Here is a 26590-nt window from a genome sequence, read left to right as displayed (position 1 = left end):
GGCTACCCACAATTTCAACTACAAAATAGCACCTTGAATTAACTAGGAACTGTATTTATTGGGGATGATAAACTCTCTACTGATTCTCGATTTACAAAGATTTTGCTGTACTTATAATTAATTTTACAGCAGTTTACAGTGAAGGTGAGGTATGTGGAGCCCAAACCAGTGAAAACTGATACATACATGTAAGCTAGTCTATCAATTTTTCAGAGATTTTTAGTTGACATTTGAGTTCTGGGCATTCAGGGCTTTAAAAAGATCAGGCCAATTGCTCCACTCCTGCAAACATTTGTGGACAAGTGTAGCAGTCAAGAGTTCAGCCACATGCATAAGTATTTACAAGACTTGATTTCAGCTAAGTGCTCCTTGACTCTAATTGTTCAGGCCTAAACCTTAAGATTATTGTTCCAGGCTAGAAGGAGACAACTACCAAAAGCATCATCCAAAGTAGGACAGCAAAAACACTGTTCCTCCAAGAAAGTGTTCTGTATCACTGATTCTTCTATGGCTGGAGAAAAGTGATAATCTCCTACTATCTGGCCACTCCAGGTTCCTTCTGATTGCTCTTATTTGTTTAAACTTCTACTCTGCTTCCTAAAGGATGTGGTTTGTGCAGAGTCCAGGTTACACACACGGGAGTTGCTGCTTTGTACTTAAGAAGCACAAATTGATTTATTAATAACAAATATACTTTGTGATCTTTGGACAGAAGTTGAAAGAGTATTTGATAAGTGGGTGAGACTTTGGATGTGATATGCCAGATAAAACAAACACAATGCTGATATTTTCCAAACAGCCCGCAGGGATGAGATGAATTTCATTCTTTTTGCTTGTGAGGAATCCACGGCGATGACGTTTGATGAAAGCCGTATCTCAGAAATGACTTTTTCCTGTCCCCCTCCCTCCTTGACCCCACCAAAAAAAACTGGACAGTATATTGGTCTTATCAATAGACCAAACATGTATTATTTAAAATAGACACACAAACAAACATTGTTTTAGTGATGTTAGTGGGAGAGAAGCAAAATTGGACGATGACAGAGAACAATCTCCATTACTAGCCGCGTAGGTGCCACTGCATCTTCTTACTGACAGCTATCCAGTGTAAGAGCCTTTGAATGGTATCCCCCTCTGAAAGTACACTCAGCATAGGGTGTAGCAAAGGACTCAAGCCTTTGGCGCTTACCCATTCTGGTTAAAGCCCTCAATGGCTGAGAACAGGATCAGGGTCTTCTGATGGGTGAGATGCAGGCAATGTGGCACAACTGTTGGACTTGGCAACACATAGCGGGTGCACGCAGGTGCACATGCACCCCCTGAGATTGGCGGTGCACCCTCTGTGAAAAGTGCCGCCAATGCTGCTGATGGCGCCTGCAGGTGGTTGCCGTTTCCCCCTCCCCCTCACTGCTGACACCACTGGCAGTGTCTGCAGGTGGTTCCCGATTGCCACTGGCCACCACCAACACTGCCGGCAGCATCTGTGAGTGGTCGCCAACCACCAGTCAGCACTCGCCACCCTCCACCCCCTGCCACCAACACCTCCACAGCAGCCTTCAGGACCTTACCTCTTGGCCCGCCTCCGCTGCCAACACCACAACAGCTGCCTGTGGAACCTCCCCACTCGCCACTGACATGCCCCTGCTGCTGACACTGCCGGGGGTCACTGTGCCCCCCACCAGCCTCCAGGGGCATGCATCATTCATGACTGTTGGTCTTGTCCAGAAATGCTGAATGCTGAATCAATATAATGTAGCTAGGGTCTTAGTGAAAACATATCCTCATCAAAGCTTCAGGTAACCTGAATACCTATTCATTGATAAAATAGCTGAATAATCTATTGTTTACAGCTAAACACATGAGTTGTTTACTGTACAGTTGACTAATTAACTGCTCAGTAAACATCTCAGCACCTACATGTGCACTCCTATTAGGGCACACAAAATTAAACTCCGCAGCAGGTTAGGACTTGTAAATACACTGGGTGTAAAGTCCCACTGGGTCCTCTGCCAGCCTGGGCTGCTCCAACCAGGCTGCATGTTCTGAGCACAAATAAACTGGGAAGCAATATGTTCCAGAGTATTTTGCTCCTGGGTGCATGTTCAAACAGCGTGCCCAGGACCAAAAAACTCTGGAGCAATAAGCTCTGGGTTTACTCACGCATTTTAATTGTGCATGCAGATGAACCCTAGAAAGTGCAAATTACAGACCCTTGCTAGAAGAGGAGAGGGTGAAGACAAGCCTGGCCAAAATTACTGTTTAGAATGAGGCTGATTTTAAATTTTATCTTTAATCTTAATTTCACCATAAAATTAAGTAAAGATCTACAGAGAGCCACCAGATGGCGCTTAATCCAATGCTACAGAAACTGAGGATTTTCAGGTCAGAGAGAAAATTTTCTTAAGCTATGTGTGGCGGTGCACCTTTGGTGCCTGCTGCTTTAAGGAAAGAAAAGAGGTAGCAGCCAGGTGCTTGATGAGGGCAGCCATTTTGGCCTAGTAATAGAAGCTGGGCTGCGGTTTGCTGCAGGAAGGAAGGCGGTAACAGGCTGAGAGGCTGCTCTGGGAATACCAGGAGTTAGGGGCAGGGGCTATGGGATGGAAGTCACCCCTTGTCCTGGGTAAGACATAGAACTGCACCTTGTCGGGGAAGGGTGGTCTGGTGGGGCTCCTAGTAGCCTCCAGGAATTGTCAGACCAGTTATCTCCACAGTGAAAGGCGAGTCGGGGTGCCTTATAACCCCAGTCTCACATCCCTGATGGCGTTATAACAAGCTGGGGGAGCCCAGGCTTGTTAAGGAACCCTGAGGCAGAGCTCAGGCCAGAGTAGGGACCTGGGGCCATGCCCAGGTGGCAGGGGAAAGCCTGGCAATGAGTAGTAGGACCCTGAGTGAGGAGGCCCAGTGGAGGCATAGTGGTCCAGCCAGGGTTCTATAGTTGTAGAATCACCCAGTCAATGCTCAGGTGAGGGTAGCAGGAGACCCAACAGACTGCACCAGGGCTGACTGATGCCTCAGTCAGCCCGAAGCTGGGTGAGACCAGGCAGAGTGAGCGTGGCCCTAAGATAGGGCAGTATGAAAAAAGGCTGGGTGAGAGCCAGCGGAGTAAATGAGACCCCAGTGAGAGAGAGGTGGCATGTGAGTAGCCTTCCAGGGCTGTAGAGAAGAGCTACAACTGTGTGTCCAGTTTGCTCTGGCCATAGGCTAGAGAAGTAACACACATAGAGTAACATCTGTGAGGCATGGGACCCATAGAGGGGAAGCTGGAGTGTGTATTAGGCCTTTGTCAGCAGGGCGAGTAATGGGTAGCCTCCTGCCTTAGTAACAACTCTCATATTTTTCCATCGAGGCGTGGCAGGAAAGCAAAGCAGCCGGTTACCCCAGGAGTAGGGCGGCCAGTGGAGACTGAATGAGGAGACCACCCTGTTGCACTATGAATATGAGTGGCAGAAGCCAGCCCTCAGCAATGACCTTTCCAGATTGGGATTGTGGTATATTGGTGGGGCAATATATGTGAGGCATAGATGAAGCTTGCAACTCAGCTTCCTATACCAAACCTCCTCTATGTCCAGAAGACTTCAGTTGGTGGGTGTGACAAGCATCTAGCCTGGATTCCACTGGGTAGCCTCCATTTATTCCTAGATACCTAGTGAGCTGCACTTCTGCTCTTCTCTGTTCATTCTTTGTCCCCTGTGACATGTTGTACGCTGGGATCTATGAGCCTGCTCCATTAAGAGGGAGGCCTTCAAATTCTGTATGTCCACCTCAAGTAAAGCGTTTAAAAGAGAACTGGGTAAACCAGTTTGGAACAGTTAAATCCTTTGCCCTCTTCATTAGTTAAATCAAAAATTTAAGAAATTCATACATTTAACAGGTTTATAAATTTAGGCTGGAACTGAAAACAAAAACACAGAAGACCTGCAGGAGGCCTAACAAGTGACAGACAGTTCTGTAGGTCTTGTTATGAGATTTTTAGCCTATAGCTCCATAAAGCCTTCCAGATCCATGAGGCTAAGATTATCAAAATAGACCCAAACCATAATATTTACAAGTGACTAAACCCTGGAACTTTCCTATGTTAGAATTGCACAGCTTGCATCTTGCTCTTGATAAGAAAAGAACACTGCCCAAGGTTCCTCTTTCATCCTCCTTACTCTTTCACATGCTGATTACAGAAACTGGAATTTAACTGCATAGCCTTGGGGAATGAACTGTTGATGAACTCTTGTGGTATTGAGCATGCTTAATTAGCTGTTGCATATTTACCTCTCCGCCCTCCCTACTCAAATGACTAATTATACTATACATGTGATGTATGTGATGATGTAGTTACGTGTATGTTTGTATGAAATGGAAGTAAGCTGCAAGAACTTCTGTGTCTGCGCACGCACCCAGGAGATTTGAGAAGATAAATGCCGCTTGCAAACACAATCAAGGGCCGGAGACTGATTTGAGCTGAGCTCCCTTCTCTGGCCTTGCTTGCAAGCAAATAGACCCTTAAGTGCCGACTGATGTCTGTGTGTCTGTGATCTCTGCGCGCCTCCAGGGAACGAACCGCTGTTTGTGCAACACCCAGGAGACAGGCACAGATCAGCTTAACTTTACAGGTGAAATTATGTAATTTGGCCAAGGTCACACAACCCCATGTATGGCAGAGCAGGGACCTGAATGGCACTCTCCTGATCTAGACACTTGATAATGAGGCATCTTCCTGGATAAGCATCCAAACATGTAGCTGCTACTCTGAATCAAAATCCAAACACCCAGAGATTCTTGTCATTAACTTAGAACTAACAGGAGAGGAATGAATTAATGCTTTTGCTCAGGAGAGAGAAGAAACAAGCCCAGAGCATTGCAATTGGGCAGTAGGGAGGAAATGCTTCAACAGGAAGAATAAAAGCATTGGGACAGAGAAGAAAACAGATAAAGCTCTTCAAAAAATCAATAAAAAGAAAATTTAGAGGCCTATAGAAATATCACAGCATTTGTGGCCCTTTGTCTACACAATGGGTTTTTTTGTGCAGACTAAAGGAAAGTTGCTTTATTTCTTGGAAGAAGATGGGCAAATTAATTGCCTGCAGGATAATAATAAAGACTTTGCTTTTCCTTCTTAAAAAAATCTGATCTTTTGTTCTCTGTGGTTAGAGCTCAAAAACAGCTGAGCTTGGAAACTGAAAATACAGCAAATGGATGGCTTTGGAATTCAAGGGTAAATTGCGGTGGGGTAGGAAACAGCTTCTAAAAAGCTATGAAAGTTTCTTTTTTCCTTGTTACCTTTGGCATTATTTTTCCTTGTGAAAATAACTATTATAGGAGAGAAGATGAGTGCAGATGTGGTAACAAAAGCTGTGTACAGGCAAACAAAGCAACTCATTTGCTGCTTCCTGGAAGAAAAAAAGAATGCCTGCCTACAAACAAAAAAGAACACATGAGAACACAGCAGGATGACTGTGTTCCTATGCTGGAGTTTGCCATGGACTACAACGGCAGTTGGGCACCTAACCCCAAAAGTCCCTTTGAAAATCCCAGTTCATAACTGTAGCCTTAGAACAATATACTGTATTTACTTGAATATAGGATGACCCTGAATATAAGTGAACCTCCCAAAATTAATTCTATATATGGAAAATGTATACAATTGTTATAATTTTCCAAGTATAGAATCTAATTGTATTGGATATTTGCCTTGAATTTGTCCCCCTCCCACTGCTACAGCAGGGAAAATGAATCTGAAGGGTCAGGTAGCTCCCTTGTCCCCTGCCTCTTCGCCCCCAGCTTCTTTTCCCTGTAGCCCCTTTTCCATTTCCTTAATGCCAGACCATGGTCTCCCTGAGAAGCAAATTTGAAAACACTGATCTAGAAATAAACATGCCTGTAGTAACTTGCATATAGGGAAATTACTACAGGTACTCATATCCTTAGTTAATTGAAACTTTTTATCTTTTTGGAAACAGCTGTAAGTTTTAGCAAATGTATTCTATAAACACATTTTTTAAGCAGTGCTTTTGTATGTATTTATCTATAGCACAAACTCTGCACAATGTTAGTCTAAACCCAAAAGGTTTATAATTTATCTTGTAAGTTTATTGGGCTGGGCCTCAGCAGCATTTCAAGCCATGGTAACCCCACAGCTCAGTGCTGCTCAGTATGCGTGGGTACGACAAAGAATCCATGTGCTAATTAGCCCCCTACTCATGGCTGGAACCAGGTGTTCTTGTCATGAGATCTAGGAACCTCCAAAAATTATATGCAGATGAGGCACAGGGCAACCTAGTCCAGCTTCACCACATGGAGAGCAGGGCCACACTAATTATATGCAACAGGTTGACAGAGGGGGCAGCAGAGGGATTCTAGGTAAAATGTTTGGGGCCCTGTTTAGTGATGTCTGCCAGACATTTAAGGCTGGTGAAGAAATGGGAAACCTTAGAAATGAGAAAGAAAGGTTCAGCTCAATGGTAGGAATGAAGAGGAAGTTGAAATGTATTCAGTGTGGTGGTTCACTATAAAAAGAGCAGATGCTGAGGGAGCCTGCGCACAATGCGCGTTACCATATATTTTATTCAGATAGGCTATATTAACTTATCCTTTGGCTATATGTGATGAGAGATCGCTCTCAGATGTTTCCTCTAGTTTGCTCCTTCAGCCTTTAAGAGTAGGGGACTCCAAGGCCAAGCTCCAAGGCCCCCAGGCTTCGGACTTGCACGTAGGCTTCTCACCATGAATTTGTAAGCATCTGAAGCCTCAGGACATAGGCAACTCATACAGTGGGCATGGGCGGGCAGAGAGCACCTGCCCCCCTGAGACTGGCCTGCACTGGCTAGGAAGTGGGGGAGGGCAATGGCCAGTGCCCCCCCTGAGATTGTGAGGGTGCTGAAAAAGCCCCAGCAGCACTTCTGGGTTTGCCACCAGCACTTCTCCCAGTAGCAGCAATTGGCTGCTGGAGGACCCTCCCCCCCACCCTGGTCAGCAATTGGCCACAGATGCCCTTCCAGTATCGGGTGGTACCAGTCACCCATGCTCCAGGATGAAGAGTTTGGCAGGTAAGATACTTGCCAGTGGCATCACCATACAGACTTGAACAACCGAGCTCTGCTCAGCCAATAGAATTCAGAAGTGATTTGACTGGTTTGGCCAAAGACTTGAAATTAAAAAAAAAGTGTAGTAGTTTCTTGCCTGTTTGCCCCATATGAGCCATGTGTTTTATAGTTATCTTCAGTGTTGGCTGCATTTAATCAACTTTAGAGTTGGCTTCTATGACTGAGCACCTGCTACTTTTAGCAGCAGTTCAAAGATAGACAATGTATTTCACTGGGTGGGGGGGTTGTATGCATTTATATGATGAGGAAACCTTGTCTTGTATTTGAGTAAAGATAGCCATTTGTAAGTCTAACTAAGGGCCTGATTTGCAGGTCATTTGGATACAGAGATGTGAGCTAGGACTTCATTTGGATCATACTGGATTACAGCTGGCATGACTGAGTACAAAAAAAAGGAGGATGTGGGATTGCTCAGGTGAAACTGATTTGACCTGTAAACAGTTGACCAAGATGAGAAGAGAATTACCCTAGTACAGGAGGAGTTTGCAAAAGTGGAAGCTAGGGACACCCATTATTATACTTAGAAGGCACTCAAATCTGACCTTGAATCATTGAGGGATAACAGACAAGGACCCTCCTGATTGTCACTTATTTAAACCAAAGCTGTGCTCTTTGAAAGAAACTGGTTAACTGATATTCATACTTTTAAACCACTGTTACTTGTACGAATTTATTTTTCTTTCCATGATTCACAAGATGGAATATTCTCTGTCCTACTAAACCTCCACCAGGAACCCCTGCCCATTGTAATGGCTGAGAAGCCCAGGAGGGTGATGCACCTTTGACAACAGGCCATCCAGGCCACCTTGGCTCAAGGGAATAACTTTACTATTACCTGTTCAAACAATGGAAACCTTCACTAGTTTTAAGCGTAACTGGTTTTCATCAAGTGGTGGTGCTTTTGCTTGCTGCCCTGTGATACATGAAGTAAAGCTGGATTCAGCTTGTGTTTCTGCAGTTGTTTTGGGGTGAGTTCCAAGGCGGTAAATAATCTTCGGTATGTTTGTCAGAAAAGGAAGTTTCAGCCCTAGCATCATCTACTGCAGTCTTTAAGCTATGGGCTGTTGACATGCTTCATCAATTTACATAAGAAACACTGAGCTATCTTCTTTCTGACCAGATGCTAGCAAATGAGTATCATACCCAAGGGACTCAGGTGACTAATCCACTCAGTTCAATTAAATGGACATGCTTCACACCACCAGGTGTCCCCAGAGGCATTTGGCTAATTTGCAGCCACAGAATCTTGGGTCACTGGGGAGGCCCATGCCAGAACAGTAGGATGCAGAAGGCACTGCTGCTAGTTCTGGCTGGTGCAGAAAGGCAATCAAGGGCTTCAAGGCACCAGATTCATCTGGACTTTGTGCTAAAGACAAGAGCCAACCTCTATGCAGAGTAACAAAGGGAAGGATATTTGTTGTCCAGTGCAAGCCTGTAAGCAGGCTGTCTAGCCTGCTAGCTTCTGCAGACAGGTTTTGCTCCTTGAAGAGCCCCTCACCCAGTCCTCCCAAATAAAACACAGGCTTCAAGTACCAAACAAGCAAACAGCGAAACAAAACCAGACTCTTTGGCCCTGTCCCAGGCGGGAAGCCCTTTGGCTACAGCCCCAGCACAGCAACTGGATCCCCCCATGGGGCAAGATGTTCAGCTCACAGCCTGCTTGCTTTCCTCTTGCAACAGTTCCCTCAAAGTTTTGCCTCTTCTCAGCTCTCTCCTCAGAGAGTTTTAAGTAGGGCTGTGTGAAATTTTGCCGGCAGTTTCGTTTCAACGCTCATTTCCAGCTCAAAACAGCAAAATCAAAACAAAGAACTTCAAAACAGCCTCAAAACAAAATGAGGCAAGTCAAAACATTTAGAAATTTTCAAAACATTTCAAGTTTCGAAGCGCAACCTGGGCTTGCCTGCACAGAAACAGAAACTAAGTAAGGAGAGGGAGAGGGAAGACGGGGAAAGGAGCGCTCTCATCATTGACTGTGTAGCTGGCCAGTGACTGTCAACCTTCCCTGAGGTCCCTTCCAATCCCAGTGCTCTGGGGGAGGGATGGAGAAACTGTTTGAAATGCCCTGCTTTCTGCGCTGGTATCAGTTGAGGTTGCACCTTAACACACAGTGTCACCTCCCCTATGTCATGAGTTTTGCCTGTCAGCAGCTAGAGGTGCAGGGCCCCAGAACCCAGACTCCCCCTGCACCTATCTCCTTGAAAGCTAGCAGGCTTTGTGGCCTAGCAAGCCTGAGTTTTCACCCTGCTGCGCCTTAACACACACAGTGTCACCCATGTCACAAGTTTTGCTTGTCCACAGCTTGAGATGCAGTTTTCCTGAAACCCCTACACCTATCTCCTTGCAACTTGGCAGGCTTTGTTGCATCTGCAGAGGATAGCATCCCTGCAGTTTTGACCCCACTGCAGCTTAACAGATACTCGTGACATGAGCTTTTTGCTTTCAAGATTTTGAGGTGCAGTTTCCCTGAACCCCCTGCACCTACCATTCCTACAAGTTTCATCCAAATCAGGCTGGAAATGACAAAGTTATAGGCTGTTTCGAGCTTCCCCATTATAGCCTATAGGCAAAACGTCGAAATAGTGTTGAAACAGCTAAACTGTTTCAATGAAACGAAACGGAACAGTGGTTTCAAACTGAAACAAAATTCGAAAGGAAACATTGTTCCATCGAAACGTTGACATAGCAGTCGAAACAAAACGGTGCTGTTTTGCACATCCCTAGTTTTAACCTCCTAGTCCAGAGGCAGGCAAAGTCTCGCCTGCAGGCTGGATCAGGCCCAAGGCAGACTCTATTTCCCAGCAGCCGCTGCCCACAACACCATGGCTGGTTTCCATGGAGACCCCAGCAATGGTGGGGCTCTGACAGCAAGGGGCCAGAGTTTCCATGGAGCCCAGGCCCAGCAGCACTGACAGGGCATGCAGTTGGGCAGGGAGCTGCTCCAGGGCTGGGATCTTGCAGAGGTGACAGCATGGTCCGGAGCTGCAGCAGAACTGCAATCTGCTGCCCACACGCCCCGGGCAAGGGAGTGTGGGCAGCAGATTGCAGCTCTGACCCAGCTCCAGACTGTGCTGTCACTGCTGCAAGATCCCAGCCCCAGTGCAGCATGCCTTGCCAACACTGTTGGGGCTGGTTTCCATGGAAACTCTGCCCCCACACTGTCATGGCCCCGCTGCTGCTGGCGTCCAGCTGCAGTGACACAGGCAGGGTCTGCTGGGAAATGGAGTCCAGCCACCGCCAGATCCGCCATTTTGCCCACCCCTGTCCTAGTGGGACATTCCTTCATTAGCAGAAGGGCCCACCATTGAATGTCCTTAACAGGGCTGGCTGCCTCTTCTTAAGGACACAGACACAATCTTTTTCCCTCCATTGTGTGGCAGCATAGGGCCAGATATTCCTGGCTCTCTGGCTCTCAGATGACACAGGTTATTGTCTCCCAAAGTTTCATAGGACTGTGTAACAGAGAGCTGGGGACCCCTTGTTACTTTAAGAGGGGCCAACAGCCACAGGAATCCCCAGGTACAGGGAATTGCTTACCAGTAACCAAGAGCATTGGTAGGCTACAGGCATCCAGTGCAGAACCAGAGGGTCAGCAGTAAGGCAATAGGGCAAAGTACTTATTGAGGTGCTGGTAGCACAGCAGTACTACTGTAGAACAACATTCAGCATGGAGAAGAAGGAAACTGCTATTGCAGTTTGACCAGTCTAGAGGACACCCGCAGTGGGCTAAGAAAAGGCATGCGACTCCCAGGGGCATAGCTTGGTGGTTATATAACCCGGACAGAGTCTGGAGAAGGACACTGGTCTTGCAAGCTGCCAGGGAAGGAGCTCTGCATAGTGGTGACTACAGCTGAGGGACCGCTAGATAAGCCCACTACCCTACTGACTGCAAGTAAGGAGCTGGGGGTCTCCCAAGAGCCAAACTGCAGCGGGTAGCCCAGGAACTTCTAGTTGAGTTATAGGCAGAGGGTTTACCTTTTCATTGTAGTTATGTAACTAGTGGACCAGATTGGGTCTCTCAAGGGGAGGTGGAGGTACCAATAGTGCTAGGGAGGCACGAAGAGGCTTCAGCCTGCCAGGGCATGGCACAAGCTACACTTTAGCCCATGAGAGGCAGAGGCCACATATTGAACTGGGGCTGCAAGCCCACTGAGATTTTTAAAGATACAGAGGCCAGAGAGGGCTACATATTGGACTAGGGCCTAGGTTCCATTTGAGTGGTTAATACCTGCATCATGGCTAGAGGGGAGGTTGAAGGCCATGAAATTGACCCATAAGAGTCAATGTTGTCAGTGCACTATACAGCAGCGGACCAGAAGTTGCTTGGGGCCTGGACATCCTCCCTGTTTCCAAGCTAAACAATTCCAGCGTTGCATGGCATGTGAGAGATCTGGAGGTCAGAATAGGGAACCAGAGCAGAGTAGGAGCTACTCAGGTGACTGGGGGCACAACTTCTGTGCCTGGGGACATAGCCTGTTACAGACTGTATACTTGATTTGTTAATTTTCCATTTCATTTGTCTAGGAGGTTAATATTATAATGTAAACCTGGCTAGGGATGATTTATCTGAAAAATGTTGGGGACAATTGAGAATTCATTTTTATCACTAGCTTAAGTCTGTATTTCTTGTTCTAGTATATCAGTCTCCTTTAGCAACCCAAACCACGTTTCTGGTAACACAAGTGGATATACTGCCTACAGTTGATCCAACAGCTACTCATGATTTGACATGTTTATAAAGGATTCTCTGAACACAATTCAGAAGAATCTCGACAGATTGGAAAGCTGGGCCAGAGGTAACCGGATAAGGTTCAACACTGAGAAATGCAAGGTGCTATACTTTCAGAAGAATAATCAAAAAACACAAAAGGAAATGGGTAATACCTGGCTGGATGGTAGTATTATCAGGAAGGATCTAGAATTCATAGTAGATCAAACACTCAGTGTAAGTCTGCAGTGCAATGCAGTTGCACAAAAGATATATGTGGTTTGGAGATGTATCAATAGAAGCATTAGATGCCAGACAAAGGAGATGTTAGTGCTTCTCTACTCGGCATTGGTTAGACCTCATCTAGAACATCATGTGCAGTTTTGGGTGGCAAAAATGATAAAGGGCTTAGACAAGTCATATGTTGCACATATGAAGTAAGTAGGCCATGTTCAACTTGCAGAAAAGTGCTTAAGAGGGGACATGATAACAGTCCAAATATCTCAAGGGCTGCCATAAAGAAGAGAGAAAACATCTCTCTCTTGCTGAAGAGAGTAGGACATGGACCAGTGGCTTGACATTGCAGCAAAGTAGGTTTAGACTGGCTATTAGGAAAATCTTCTTCACTGTTAGAGGAGCGAGACAGTGGAATAGGCTGTGTAGGGAAGTTGTAGGATCTCCCTCACTGGAGGTATTCAAGAAGAGGTAGGAAAGTATTGGTCAGGAATGATCTAGGAGTAGCTATGTGTAGTGGGTTGTTACTCCTTTAGTCAGGCCAAGGAGCCAGCCTTCCCCCTTTTCTACCTCAAACTAACCAGAATAACAAAACATCAACAGACCCTTCCCCACTGCCTCTCTTATCCAGGCCAAGGCCTTCATCTTAATGCTTCAATAATGCCTTTCTTCTCAGCTTCCCTTCTCCCCAGCATCATCTCCTTGGGAGCTTTTAACTTTCACTAGGACCAGCCAACCATCCCCATCAGCTGGTCCAGAGCTCCTAGGCAGGCAGGCTATTACCTACTAACCCCCTGAAGCTGGGCTCTGGCCTGAGCCAATCACCTTGTTACACTATGCCTATGCTCTACAGTGGGTATTTCCTATGCTTCTGGGCTTTCCTTGTTGCCACATGGGGCCAGGAAAGAATTCTTCTCCCTTCCTGCTGCTACGTTTCAGGGGAGGAGAGAGGAGTGTGTTTTGCCTTTCTCAGAAGCATTGAGGTTGCTTGCAACCAAGGTTGGGGTGTGCCAATGCTCCTACAGGGGCTTAAGCACAGGCATTCCTGGCTAGAGGGTCTTTCCTCTACACTCACAGTCAAACTGATTGCATATTTGGGGTCTGGAAGGAATTTTACCTCATTGTCTGATTGATGCAGACCACAGGGAGTTTGGCCCTCCTTGTATCTCTCCATTGTATTTTAACAACCAGCACAGCAGCAGGACATTGCCCAACATTGTCCCCTATTTTGCCTGTGGAAGGTTAGGGTATTAGGACTTGTGGTTGTGTCAGGGCTGACTTCATAGTTTCCTTAATAGGTTAAACAGGGTATTTGTATAGGATTGTTTGAATAGGGATGATCCTGTCTTTTGGGGATTGGACTACTAGATGACTGCTGAAGGTCACTTCCAGCCCTACTTCTCTATGATTCTACTGGTGTCTCTTCTTACTTATTTCATGCTGTGATGCTTCATTTTGGAGCTGTAAAGTGTCCGTGTCCTTGATGTGCGTCAGACACTCTCATCCTGTATGGAAACAATTTTAATTTTATGCCGGCCATAAAATCACTGACTGGAGAATTTTATTGTTTTTGATTCCTGTCACTCTCAGACTGAGTGCAATAATCAGGACTACCTGTTTTCCAAGGCTGGTCATCCTGCAGATGTTTTGAGAGACAAAGTGGAAAAACACTTGTCATTTTTTCCTTCTCTGAAACATGCGAATCTTCACAGCCACTATTTCAGGCCACAGGTGTCAGCATCAGTCTGCAGATATTCTGGAACACTAGATTCTTGTAGCTATAGAAACCAAAGCTCCACCCTACTAATCTCCAGTTTATAAACTAGCTTGATCGGGGCCAGCTGCAGGGATCCCTCCCCTGGGAAGAATATGCCAGCCTATAGGCAGGTGCTTGTCACCAAGGGTATATAACTTGATTGGCATGCAGACAGAAGTGGAACTCAGATTCTGAAACAGGATGCAACTGAGAGCTCACTGGCATGGAGAGTGTGGAGACCAGAGCTCTCAGGAGTGGAAAGCTCCCTCTGTGTGTGCTATATAGTCAAAGCAGAGTGCAACCCACACCACCCCAGATCTTTCCCTGTACAGATGGCATTAATCATCCAGGCTGAGAGGTGAAAGATTCTAGGCTGCGAGTAGAACAGGATGGGCTGTGCTGGCTACTGATTTGGCTTCAGGGTACTGAGGGACAATCTTTTCCTAAGGCTACAAATTTGGCATGTAGGAGTATGTGTCTTAGCACCACCAGTCCTACCTAGTGTGCTTCTGGGTAAAGTCATCTTGATCAGGTACTCCAACAAGCTGACTTCCTACTCTTTTGCCTCTCTTAACTTTCAGACAAGAAGTATGACAATATGTGTGGAGAGCTGCTTACATTGGGAAGATAAAAGTGTGATATTGTAAACCTACTAAATCCTTGTCCTTGCAACTTTCTGTAGGTGGTGATTAAATGTCCTGAAATATCAGCGCAGAGTGAGTACAACAAATCCATTTAAACAGTCAAAAGTATGTTGGTTTTAATGCACAAGATTACACTCAGAGGCTTGGATTAAATAAACCAGAGATTTGATGTCAGGGGAAGGTAAAACTGCATTCCAATCTCTAGAGTGCTTTTGGAAATACAGGTGTCCACAGGATTTTAAAACCCTGTCTCTCCTCCCTCCTGATATGGTACTGGCTGCTAAAGCACTTTCAGGTTACCACCCATAATGACCTCTGGGACTGTCAGAAAGGACACAGTGAGATGAGCAACTTTGACCTTCTAGCCCTTATTTAATATGCATGAGTGTGGGAAGATCAAATGCTGTCAGGGTTTTTTTTTTCTAGGAACATATACTAAAGAGGAGCAGAGGAGAAAATACTTTTTTTACATTTATTCTCTCTAACAAGAACACAGAACAAATCCAGCTGGACGGTGTGTGCTTGCACAGTGATCTCTTTCTTCCAGGGCAGACCTCAAACTGGGATTTACAAAAATACTATCAATACAAGGACCTGGCAGGAAGGAGAACAGATCTGTTCCCTGGCACATGGTCCACAGCACCCATTTCCAGCTATGGCAAAAAGTAGCAGCAACATCAGATCCCTGGAGACTGACCTCCATTGTTCTCAGTGAAGCATGGGGCAGTAATGGGGCAGGGGAGGCGATTAAGTATATAGCAAGAAAAGTGCACATCCAGAAGTAAGTATGTAAGTTGCAAGGAACTGTGACTACGTTAACAGACACACTGACAATCAGTCTGTCTGAGGTCCAGTCCTTCACCAGTGCCCAAAATAGGGACTGTTAATGAGGATTTAGCAACAGATTTAAGGCCAATAGCTTCTGAGGTAGAAAGAAGGCTATGTATCACAGGCTCCCCATCCTACTGATGTGAGGTGCCATTCATTTCTACCACAGCACATGGCAAGATACTGGACCTTAAAATCATATCCTGATCTCCATCTTACTTTCTCCCTCCACAAGAATTCCATTATGATTTTGGTGAGTAATGACTGCATTTTAGCCCTTGAAAACAGGAATGTCATGCTTCCAGATGGCACAAAGTGCTCACTTCTAAATTCAGCTGTTCCTCAGACATTAGCCACAAAAATCATGTCAAGACTGAAATGGATGAAATGACAGTAACTGGAAAGAGGGTGACGTTTAAAGCACATTTCATCCAAATATTCTTTTGTTCAGGATTGTTTCATTGTTGCTCTACTGAATGTCCTGGCACCTGACCAGGAGGGAATAATGATGATCTTATAGAAGTAAGACCCATGGCTTCTATTTCTTAGCATAATTTTCTCTTTCTTCCTTCTTTCAAACAAAAGACCCCTAACCCAAGGAGACATGATGAAACTGCAAGCAGACCACTGACAGAGATGGAGCTCTGGTTAGGATACAATCAAGCAGATAACCCAGCTGAAGCTTTATATGGTCATAGCTCAGCTGCAAGGAAGCACAAACTCATTGCAACAAACAGCGATGGGGGTAGGGCACCAAGTGATGCTCTCATTACAATAAAATCTACTTGGATCCACTTTCAAAACAGTACATTGATTTCACTTGCAGCTCCTGTCACTGAATGAATAGGAAGAAAAATATCAAACAAATCAACTACATTTGTTTCTCTCCCTGCTCAGCCCTTACCAAGGTTCACACACACAACATTAAAATCAGTATTTTCCTAGAGAGTTCCCAAGAGGTGCATATTCCCTTTCACAATTTTCACGGAACAGGGACCTTGTCATCTTTAGGTCACCTGCAGCTGCTAGAATGACACCCTCTGTCAGCTTGGGGGAAGGGAAGGTAGTCCCCAGCTCTTGGCATGACACAGCAAAGGCTCTGAGTATGAGAGGTACAGCGAGAAGTTCCCTCTAAATACAGGACAGAGGACACAGTGAGGGAGAGTGACAACCTGCTCTTAACATGGGATAGGGCATTCTGGGTAACAGACCCAAAGAAAACCTTAATTGCAGTTCAGATCTTTTGGGATAAGAAGTATGGACACAGCTGCCTTCCAGTGTAGGACAGAGAGGACTCTGGGGACGAGAATGCCAAACAGAGCCCTGTCCTTATTTATTTTCCTGGCAGACTCCTCCAGGGTCAGTGGGGTGAGTGCTGTTGGTTGTCAGTGGGGTGAGTACTGCTGGTCGGAGTCCATCTCTAAAGAAGGCTTCTACTACCTTGACGAAACCCACAACTGAAACAGTGTCCACAGCTGGTGGCTGCAAAGGTTCCTTGTGGCTCATGGCTATGTATCTCGTCCCTGCGGCCAGCTCACAGTATCCAGTCCATCAACACAACTCTTCCACAGCAGCATCAAACCACAAGGGACATCCTGGTCGGAAAATCATTCTGAAGGAAAGACAGAGAAAAATGAAACCATCAAATCATGAGTTAAACAAGGAGAGAGATGTAGCTTTGGCAGGACCTGCACAACAGGGTGAATGGCATTCATTTCGCCACTGTGCACTGAAGGTGCTTGCTGCCAGGGGTAAGAGCAGGGCAGCCTCCATTGTGCTGCAGCTGCCATTTGCACCTCAATTCTCTCTTCCTCTCTCTCTCTCTAACAAAGCTCACTGGCATTAACCATGCCGCCTGAGCTGCAGGGCAGATTTGGAAAGGGGGGCGGCAATCAACACTTCCACCCCAATGAAAGATTTCATAACTCCTACTAACAGACAGACCCAGAGATTTACCCCCACCACATCTCAGGTGATTGTTTAGCATGCACATATGCATGTGTATTTGCATGTGCGCACAGACACGCACACCAGTCCATATGCAGATCTTTAACTTAGCATCTTGTTACACATTCCATTTCCTTTCTTCATGCCTCAGCCCACAAAAATGGGAACACTTAGCTCTCATTTAATATCAGCATGGCCTGCAATTTCACTGAATGCTCCCCCTACTACAATCCTACTGACCCATACAGCAACAATCCCAAGCTTTTTGGACCCCTGCAAATGCTCACTATGTCTCATCAACCCCATCTGATCCTCAAACCCTTAACTGCAAAGGATGAAAACCTATGTACTCCACAGACCACTTACCATGGCTTGGTGCAGACCACTGGCTGGGAACCACTGCCATAGCTAGTGTCCTGTCTCCACCTACACACATATGATTACCCTAGGTCAGGGGTATCAAACACATCAGATGTGCCAGCTAAATGAGTGATGTGGGGCCGGTCCACAGGCCAGGTCAGGCTCACAGACCAGGCCCACATGCCATGGGCAGCACAAGCACTGTGTGCAGGCCAGTCTGGGCTGTGTCACATGTTGCATGCGGGTCCAGTCCAAGACCCAGGGGCAGCACTATGGTCTGGACAATAGCACTCCACAGGCTGCATCTGGCCTGTAAGCAATATCTTTGACGCCACTCCTCTAGGCCCATATAACTACTCTTTCCTCCCACCCTACTCCAGCATGACTGGCTAGAGCTCAGAGATGTCAATCCCTGCCTCCCTACAGTGTGATCGCCTTAAGGGACCACTTTCTGATGCATCCCCTCACATGTTATCCCCTACCTGGCATTTCCCCACCCTGGTGCCAAACTCCATCCCTTTCCTGGGGTTCCCCCTTGGCCCCAGGCTCTAGATTGAATCCCCTGCCTGGTAATCCCAGCTCAGCCTATTTGGACCAGGAGCGTCAGACATGGCCTCACTGTTTTCTTGGGCTCCTTTTTCCTCTTCTTGTCTGAGGCGTTGAGGTAGGCCTGGTCCCTGCTCCTGTACGAAGGGCCCCGGCTCAGCTCCCTCTCGCTGTATGGGGGTAGGGTGTCCTCTCCTTCTTCCTGCTGTGGTGGCTGTTGCTGTTGCCCTGCTTTGTAGGTGGATGGTGGTGACCAGGCATAGTATGTTCCCCCCCTCTGGCTGGGCTGCGAGCTCAGCTTTGAGGGAGTCTCGCTGTGTTCACCACTCTCATCATAGCTCCGTGACTTCCTCTCCAGGACGCTGCTGAGGTAGGAGTGGTCGTACTTCTGGCTCCCTCCAGGTGTCCGGCTCACCAGCCTAGGCAGGTGCTTCTCCTCATGAGCCCGTCTCCTGGGTGGGCTGTAAGACCAGCCTCGATCCGAGTCCGTCAATGGCTCTCGGTTCCCCCTACGCTTGCTGTAGTACTCCTCTGAGGTAGTGTCCTGGTGCTGCACTGCTCCACCTCGCCCCCCTCGGGACTCCGACCTCTCAAAGCGCCGGGACTCCTGGCCATCTGTCCGCCGGGTGCGCTGGCTGTAGGATTCTGCGAAGGCCGCGAGCTCATCCATGGAGACAGCTGGTACTCCCACAGAGAAGCTCTTCCTCGACAGCATTTCCGATTTCGATTTCTGCTGGCTGCAGGAGAGAGAAGAAAACATTAGATGCAGCATGTGACCTCGTACTGAGGCTAAGAGGAAGAAACATGTTATCCTTTGCACTGCAGGAACTTTTAAGTGAATAATGTGTCATGCACCACATTTATAACTCATCTGGGGAGCGGTATCCCAAAGTTGCCCTTGAGATATAAAGGACTGAGGTGCTGACACTGTGAGGAAATTCCCAGGCTATGAGAGTCTGACTTATACTGTACTCTAGGGACCAGAGAGCAAGGCCCTTGGACCAGGACTGGGAGTGGTTTCTGTTCATGTGCACTGGGCATTTATTGCACTCACAGTAAAGAGGCAGTGCAATTCCTAGAAGTCCCACCATGCCAGGAGAACACTGGATGGATTTCCTGGCTTTATACATTATTATCAAATATTTATCATCTAGTTCTCTCGCACACAAAAAGGGCGTTTGGTTTCACCCAGGAGGATCAGCTAATCAGAGCTGTGGGAACCAGATCAATCCCTGGCCTGTGTCCCCTCTGCTTTGCCAGGCAAAAACAGAACCAAAGGAAGTTCCAGTGTCTCAGACCTTTCTTCCTTCCCCTTTTCCCAGCTAGGTCACTGGCCTCTTGAGCACAGCACTCACCTGTGCCGGAAGCTGTCCCTCTCCTCCCTGTAATCGGAGACAGCCTGTGACCTCGAGGTGCCACCTCCACCGATCACCCCTGCCCAGTACTCTGCATCACCATCCAGGTCCCCTGCCGGAGGGAGCGGCTTCCTTCGCACCTGGCGGTAAGGCTGACAGAAGTTCAAGTCCTCCTCATGCAGGGAGCTGAGCTCAGAGATGGTGTTGTTATCTGCAGGAAACCAGGTAGACACAGATGCACATCACAGATGGGACAAGTGTCTGAGAAGACAGTGAGATTATGGTGGGGCTGAAAGAAGCTAAACCTCTCTACCATAATAAACAGAATCAGTCTCAAAGCCCCTGCCTACTCCCTTTCTTCTCAGCATGTGGATCCTAATGGAATATGGATAGTGTCTCAGAACAAATTTGGAGAATGCCCCTGGCATGGGGTCCTCACCCATCTCCACCCTGGTTGGGCGTTCTGCTTTGTATAACTGGAGTGCAACACCGCCTCCCTGCCCCTTCTCCCTCCCCCCTGTGAGATGAGAGTGGCTCTAGACTTGGTCTGACCAGTCAAGCTAAAGCAAAATCAGCCCCCTCAAAAATGATTTGGACTCTCCCTTCCACCTCCAGTCTGCTGAACGGCTGTCAATCTCCACTCCATCAGGAGCAATGACATCTGGATTCCTGACATTCCAATCTGGAGATGGTCTTTTTATAGTAGATCTTGTGGGTGGAAATGGCAACATGCTCAGTTCTGATGACTGTTTTAGAACGATATGTAATTTTTTAGTTTCTCCTAATCTGCACAAAGCTGTGATTAATGCCATTCCCCTCAACTTTTACCTCCACTGATTGAGTCACGTCTGTGACTGTCAGGTTCTAAATTCATCCCTGTACAAATGCCTGAAGCTTGGACAAGCTCAGTGCATAAGCTAATAATAAAAGCTACAAGGGTTGTTTTTTTTTTTTAAATATCATCTGTGCCTTGGATGATATTTAAAAAAATACCTTGGAATTCCAGAACTCCTCATGGCATTGGGTCAGAGGAGTCATTGCAACGCCTTTTGTCTTTCTTGGCTTTTTCATACACAATATTGAGGGGTCTGGGTTGTATTTATTCATTTTTAATGTAAGCTGATGCCTTGCACCAGCCTGTCTGAATCCTGGGTTGCCGGGTGCAGCCTCAGTTATGGGAGAAGCCATGTATCTCACCAGCCAAATGAAATCCTGGGAACTAAAACAAAAGGCCTCCCTCTTAATGGAGCAGGCCCATAAAGCCCAGCATGCACCACATTGCAGGGGACAAAGAATGAACAGAGAGAGGCAGAAACACAGCTCAGAAGGAATCTAGGAAGCGATGGATGCCACCAGTGGAACCCAGGCTAGATGCTTGTCACACCCACCAACTGAAGTCTTCTGGACATAGAAGAAGTTTGGTATAGGGAGCTGAGTTGCAAGTTTCACCCATACCCCACATACATTGCCCCACCAATATACCACAATCTCAACCTGGAAAGATCATTGCTGAGAGCTTGCTTCTGCCACTCATATTCATAGGTTAAGGGTAACGTTTACTAAGAGGAAGTTTGTAAGTCAGCAAATAAAGAATTAAAGTGCCACAAATAATCTTAGTTCTGAACCTGCATCCTTTCCAACCTCAGCCTCTTTACAACCAACCCCTTCACCTGTAATAGTTCCACTGCCATGGCATGATACTAGCAATATGAATGCAACCCCGCCCCCGTCAGACAGTAAATGCTAATACACAAACTGCTTCTGACCTGTCCCAGATGGCCCAGGGTCCCCAATTGTCTCCAAAGTGACAGCAAGAATGAGTGACTCCTGACAGATTCAGAAAGCAATCTTACCATCTCATGTCCATTCTATTTGCAAAGCAGCACTCAGTCCAAACTACGTTTCCCACAATACGTTATGGCTGTAGCCCACCACAATATATAGCTGTTTTACAACAATAGTGGCTCAGTGCCTTCGGAAAATAATATAGGTCTGTAATAAATCTCTTACAGTGATACACGGTCTCAGACTCACATCTCCAGTTGCATTCTATCTATGAGAATGGGCCTGGATCTCCTGTTGCATCCTAGACATGAGAATAGGCCCAGATTAAAAAAAAAAAAAAAAGAAAAAGAAAAAAGGTGGCAAAAGTCGGGGACCTAATGCCTTATCTAGACACTTGAATAAAAGGCTAATTTTTCAAATGGATTGAATATCCAGAAGCTTCTAGTGACTTCAATGAGGGCTGGTAGGTAAACACTAGCAGCAGTTCTGAAAATCAGGCCTCACTTTTAGTGGGTAAAATGGATTTAGCCTAAATCTAGGAATCCTAAGTTTGAGAAGATTGGAGCCAGCAGCTCTGAAATCAAGTTGTCCGTAGAGCCTAAATCATGAACTTCTAGTGCCTATGAATGTAGTTTCATCTCTGAGAAGAGTCAAACAATGCCTATTTCTCACATCGCTCTCGCATCCTCCTAGCTGGGTCAAACTGAGCCAGTTCTTTCTCAACGTAGTACAGCACCTTCATGGAATCCCTCTCCTTGTCGGTCTGGATCCTGTACCCCTTGCGGACTGTGGGGAGAAGAAAAAAGCACTCAGAAGACAGACCTTGTGAGCAACAAAGAGACTTCTAACTTAGACAAACCAATTTCTGTAGCGGTACACCAGCTTTTTGAAAGCACAGGAGTCAGTCACACTGTCCTTGCCTCAACAGAAATTAAATCATCTTCATGTAAGGCTGAGCAGTTTGCTGCTTATAAAGTCTGCAGCAAAGCAAAATGTGTTTAGAAGACACCAGCAGGTACAAAAACAAAATGCACCAACAAAATATCACTGAGAAAAGGTTAATCTAACCACCCAGGTTCTCACCGGAGGAAAAGGAACAGATTCCCCATAGCTCCAGAGGCCTCCTAATAGTTGCAAGCCCTCAGGAAAAGACCTGTTGTGGCAGCAGGGGACTGATCATGGCAGAACTCACTTCTGCCATATCCAATACTCCACTCACAGAAAGGCCAGTGGGATTAGCTCCTAAGCAGCAATGAACTGGCCTGAAGCCAGGTGAGGGAGAAGTCAGGGAGCTCCCAGTGGCTCTCAACAGCTTTTTCCCCACTGTTCCTTGCAAGTTCTACTCATATAGGCTGGAAAATATGTCCCAATGTGTCAGAAGTTTGAGAAAAAACGACTACATATAGAACTCAATGATGAATTAATAGGAAGATCTTATAATAGGCTGATCATTGCAACTGGGTTCCTCTAAAACTGCTTGCTGTTGCATTCTGTACTTACTGTATCTTGTACAAAATACAGTGCTCAGTTATATATAGTAAGCAGCTGGCTCCCAGCTACTTCACAAACAGGGGGGAGTGTTATCATTTTGCTTTTTGGGGCATACAGCTTCCTTTTCCATCTGAACAACTCCTTAGCTCCGTCTCCTCTCTGTCCCCTGTGGATTTCTGCAAGAAGGCCCCACGCTCCTGCAGAAATGAGCATGGAGACCGTAACTGAGAGGCACTTACTTGTACAGAACACATTGTGAGGAGGGATTTTTGTGCACTTCCTCTCCTCCTTATGAACTCAGCAACTGAAGAATTACAATACCCACGTCTTCAAAGAGTCGCAAGAATACAAACCCAACACCATCCTAGCAAAGGAAATGCTCAAGGAAATAAGAAGAGGTTTGACCAGTCTGAAAAGTTTGGTAATCTAGCACTAGAACGGAGCAGGTCATTTGGTTTGGATTTACCATACTCTCTCATCGGTTGTGCACCCAACAGACATTGTGTGCACATCCATCTATATTCTGATTTTAAACAGCATTGGTTTAAAAGCTTTATTGTATTACCTGATATAGTGATTTTTATTCTAAGGCATATTGCTCAACCTGCACAAGCTGGATTTAGCTTTATTTGGCAAAGAGATTCCAAGTCACTTTCTATCCTAAACTGAAGTCCAGTGTCACTGTGTATTGGTAAATAGTAGGCAAATCCCATTTTAAAAATAGTTACAGTGGCAACAGGTGGATTGATTCCCATAATTACTCTGTGAAGTGCTTTGGGATGAGAGCATGTTACTGTCCATCTGTAAAGTACAGAACTCTAAATATTAAATTATGATCTTTTGTAAAGTAAATAACTAAATATTAAATTATGATCTTGTGCATGTGTACGTAGTACAGGTAATTAGATGCTTAAGAGGTAACAGGACTCTTTAAAATACCATTTTGAGTTTGCCACTATGACACTTATGTAGCTTAGCCAATGGAAGTTTAGAATTCTGCTGCTCTACTGTGCTCTATTATCACAATAAAGTGTGCATTTAATGACTTTAAATAAATACAATAATTTACAGAATTCACAAGAGATGCTACCCCTGCCTTCCAGCACTTTTTTTGTTGCATCTTTCTAAGTGGATTTAGTTCTGGGAAAAGGGGTCAGATCGACAGCTCTAGAAACAGAAGCCTTCTGTTGAACTGACATAACAGGTACAACTGAACCACGTTTTCCAGCTCTACCCTACCACTGGGCCTGAATTCTGGAGTAAAAAGTGTCAGCAAAGGAGCAATTATTGATGTCTATGAACCCCTTCTTTACCCTTTTTGTGTTGCGTCAGGGTTGACCATGTAGTTACGCTAAGAGATTAGACAATGGATTTGTATGGGATGATTTGGATAGGGATGATCCTGCCTCAGAGAGGGGGTTGGACTAGAAGACCTCTGAAGGTCCCTTCCAGCCCTACTACTCTAGGATTTTATGAAGTGGGTGAAATCCACCACCTTATGTCCATCATTTTGGAATGACACCAAGTCATTGATGACCTTTGTTAAATTCAAACGGGGGGTTTCCAGGCTCCATCTTACACTGTACTTTCCAGAGCCATTATTCATTCTGTGGTTGTGCCAAATATCAATTTGGGTAATATCTATAGCTCCTCAAATTGATAAGAAATTAGCCAGCCTTAATAAACTTCTTGACTTACTACAGCACTTTAAAAGAGAAATTGATTTTCTGGCTAATTCCATAAGCATCCAGAAATTAATACTGGAATTATGTTTGTTAAGATGTTCAGGGGAAATACAGATAATATTTTCCATTGCAGCTAGTTTGTATGAGTCTGACTCAGCAGATTGTACTTCAAACATGCCATGTCCTCCACTTACCAACTCTTTTATTGGGTTTTTTGCACAGTCCCAAAGTACTAAAGCCTCATAGACTTTACAAAAAAGGATTTATATTTCTGTAAGAACTTTAAAGATAGGGAAACGAAGACACAAGGAAGCTGAAGTTAAGAAGCTTACCCAAGATCACACACCAAATCAACAAGAATACACCCATTCCCTACCCACTTGGGGCAGTATGAAGAATTCAGTCTTGCTCTGTTCTGAGTGATACAGTATGGGCTACTGGTTACAGCATAAGATGAGGTATCTTTCTTTGATCCCATTCCTTATTCAATTGCTGGCTCACTGTGTCACCTGGGACAATTAATTTAACTTTTCCATGCCTCAGTCTGTCTGTCTACAAAATGGGATATGGTATCATTCCACCCTGTAGGTCTTTCCTCTTTAACCTCTTCTAAGCATGCAAGCTCTTTGGGGAAGATGCCATCTTTTGCCCCTGTGTTTGCGCAGCCCCTAGCACAATCAGGTCCTGATCAATGACTAGGCACTGCTGCAAGACAAGTTATAATGTCAATAATTAATAATAATAATAATAATAATAATAGACCTCCTACTGTCGTTCATCATACATGTGCAAAATCTTTTAAATCAAGTAGGGGCTTAAAAGTAAAGAGCTTTTTTGTTCACCTTTAAAATGTTTCCAGCTGGCAATTTTTAAGCAGGCACTTGTACCATGTCAAAGAGCTAGAGTCTCATAAAGCTCTAATTTTTTGAAGGGGCTGGGAGAGGGCTGAAAACCAGTTGTTCTATCACAAGAGTATGCAGTGAAACTTTTGAAAGCATGCATTGACTTTTTTGGATGAAGGCTCTGCTCCCCGACTCTTAAGCAACCCCCAGTGCTCCCATGACCAGTGCTGCATTCTACATGCAGTAACATTTTACAGGAAAAACTATTAGGTACTGAGCTGGTGCCCAATGTGTTCTGACAATGACTTTTTAAGGGGAATGCTTCTGCTTTGGGTCAATGCCCGATTTATTTTCTAATTCTAAGCACTGTGCTCTAGCTGTTTTTGTCAGTGATGAAACTATGCTTCATCAGCTCATTTTAGGGTTTGATTTGGGCAGAGAAATGTACAGGTTATTGAAGGTGAAGTTTCTGATGGTTCCAAAAACGTATGTACACTGATAAGGGGAAAAAGTGGTAGAGGTCTATTAAGAAATCTGTATCCCTGCATGAACTGGTTAATTGCCTTTTCAGTGGTGTCATTATAATATGACATCATGATAACATTTAGCATTTGATAACTGCTGCTTACATTCCTCCTCCCCAAATGCATTCTGCAGTTTTAAATGACAACAGGCCTCTTTTCCATGTGTCATCCTAAATTGTCATGTAGTGTTGCAGTGTGCTGAGAAGCAGCTGCTGTGCTGTTCTCCAGAGGTGACTCTCAGTAGTGGGTGAAGTGGCTCAGCTTGGTAGAATAGACATAATAGAGAAATGCTATAAACTTGCTGCTGATCCAGTCCCAGATCTAATTTCAAGTTCATGATCCTCATCTTTAAAGTCCTGCATGACCTGAGACCCGACTATATCAGAATTCCTGTTGCTGTGCTGTCCATCCTGTAAACTACATTCTGGGAGATGGGAGCTGATAAATGCTAGACTCTCAGGTGTGGAGGCAAGAGGCTGGGTCTGTGTATGTATGTCAGTATACATGGCTAAGGGAAAGGGGTAGGCTGAGCCATACAACTGCTTACTTTTGGAGACCATGGCGATTCCCATTTTACTGATGCAGGTGCTGAGCTACAAAGTGGTTAAGGGTGTGTGCATACTGCTCAATGACAGGACAGGAAGCTGCGTACCAAGACATGCCGTATACCCTCCACGCATCCTCCCTCCCAAACTGGACATAGTATAGCCACTGAACATGTGCCAGAAAGAGCTTCCTGGCCCATGTGCAGCACCACCCTGAAGTGGCTTATTGCTTTTGGCTCTGAAGGTAGC

General features: G+C 45.7%; 1 protein-coding gene across 2 annotated transcripts in view; it reads right to left on the bottom strand.

The window, feature by feature from the left end:
* Window positions 1-14523: 14523 nt before the first annotated feature.
* ILDR2 (immunoglobulin like domain containing receptor 2) overlaps window positions 14524-26590 on the bottom strand; it is a 48045-nt gene continuing 35978 nt past the window's right edge. For both annotated transcript variants that reach the window (XM_090059186.1, XM_090059194.1), the window contains 4 exons: window positions 21927-22040; window positions 19470-19680; window positions 18188-18851; window positions 14524-16873 (listed from right to left, as the gene is read on the bottom strand). In XM_090059186.1, coding sequence (XP_089915312.1) covers window positions 16838-16873; window positions 18188-18851; window positions 19470-19680; window positions 21927-22040 — 1025 coding nt within the window. In that variant the 3' untranslated portion in view covers window positions 14524-16837. The remainder of the gene's footprint in view (window positions 16874-18187; window positions 18852-19469; window positions 19681-21926; window positions 22041-26590) is intronic.

Source organism: Crocodylus siamensis, chromosome 1, assembly GCF_052110815.1.
Source record: "Crocodylus siamensis isolate JL-2025a chromosome 1, ASM5211081v1, whole genome shotgun sequence".
Classification (NCBI taxonomy): Eukaryota; Metazoa; Chordata; order Crocodylia; family Crocodylidae; genus Crocodylus; species Crocodylus siamensis.
Note: the sequence above shows the minus strand (reverse complement) of the source record. Positions and strands in the feature narration are given on the sequence as shown.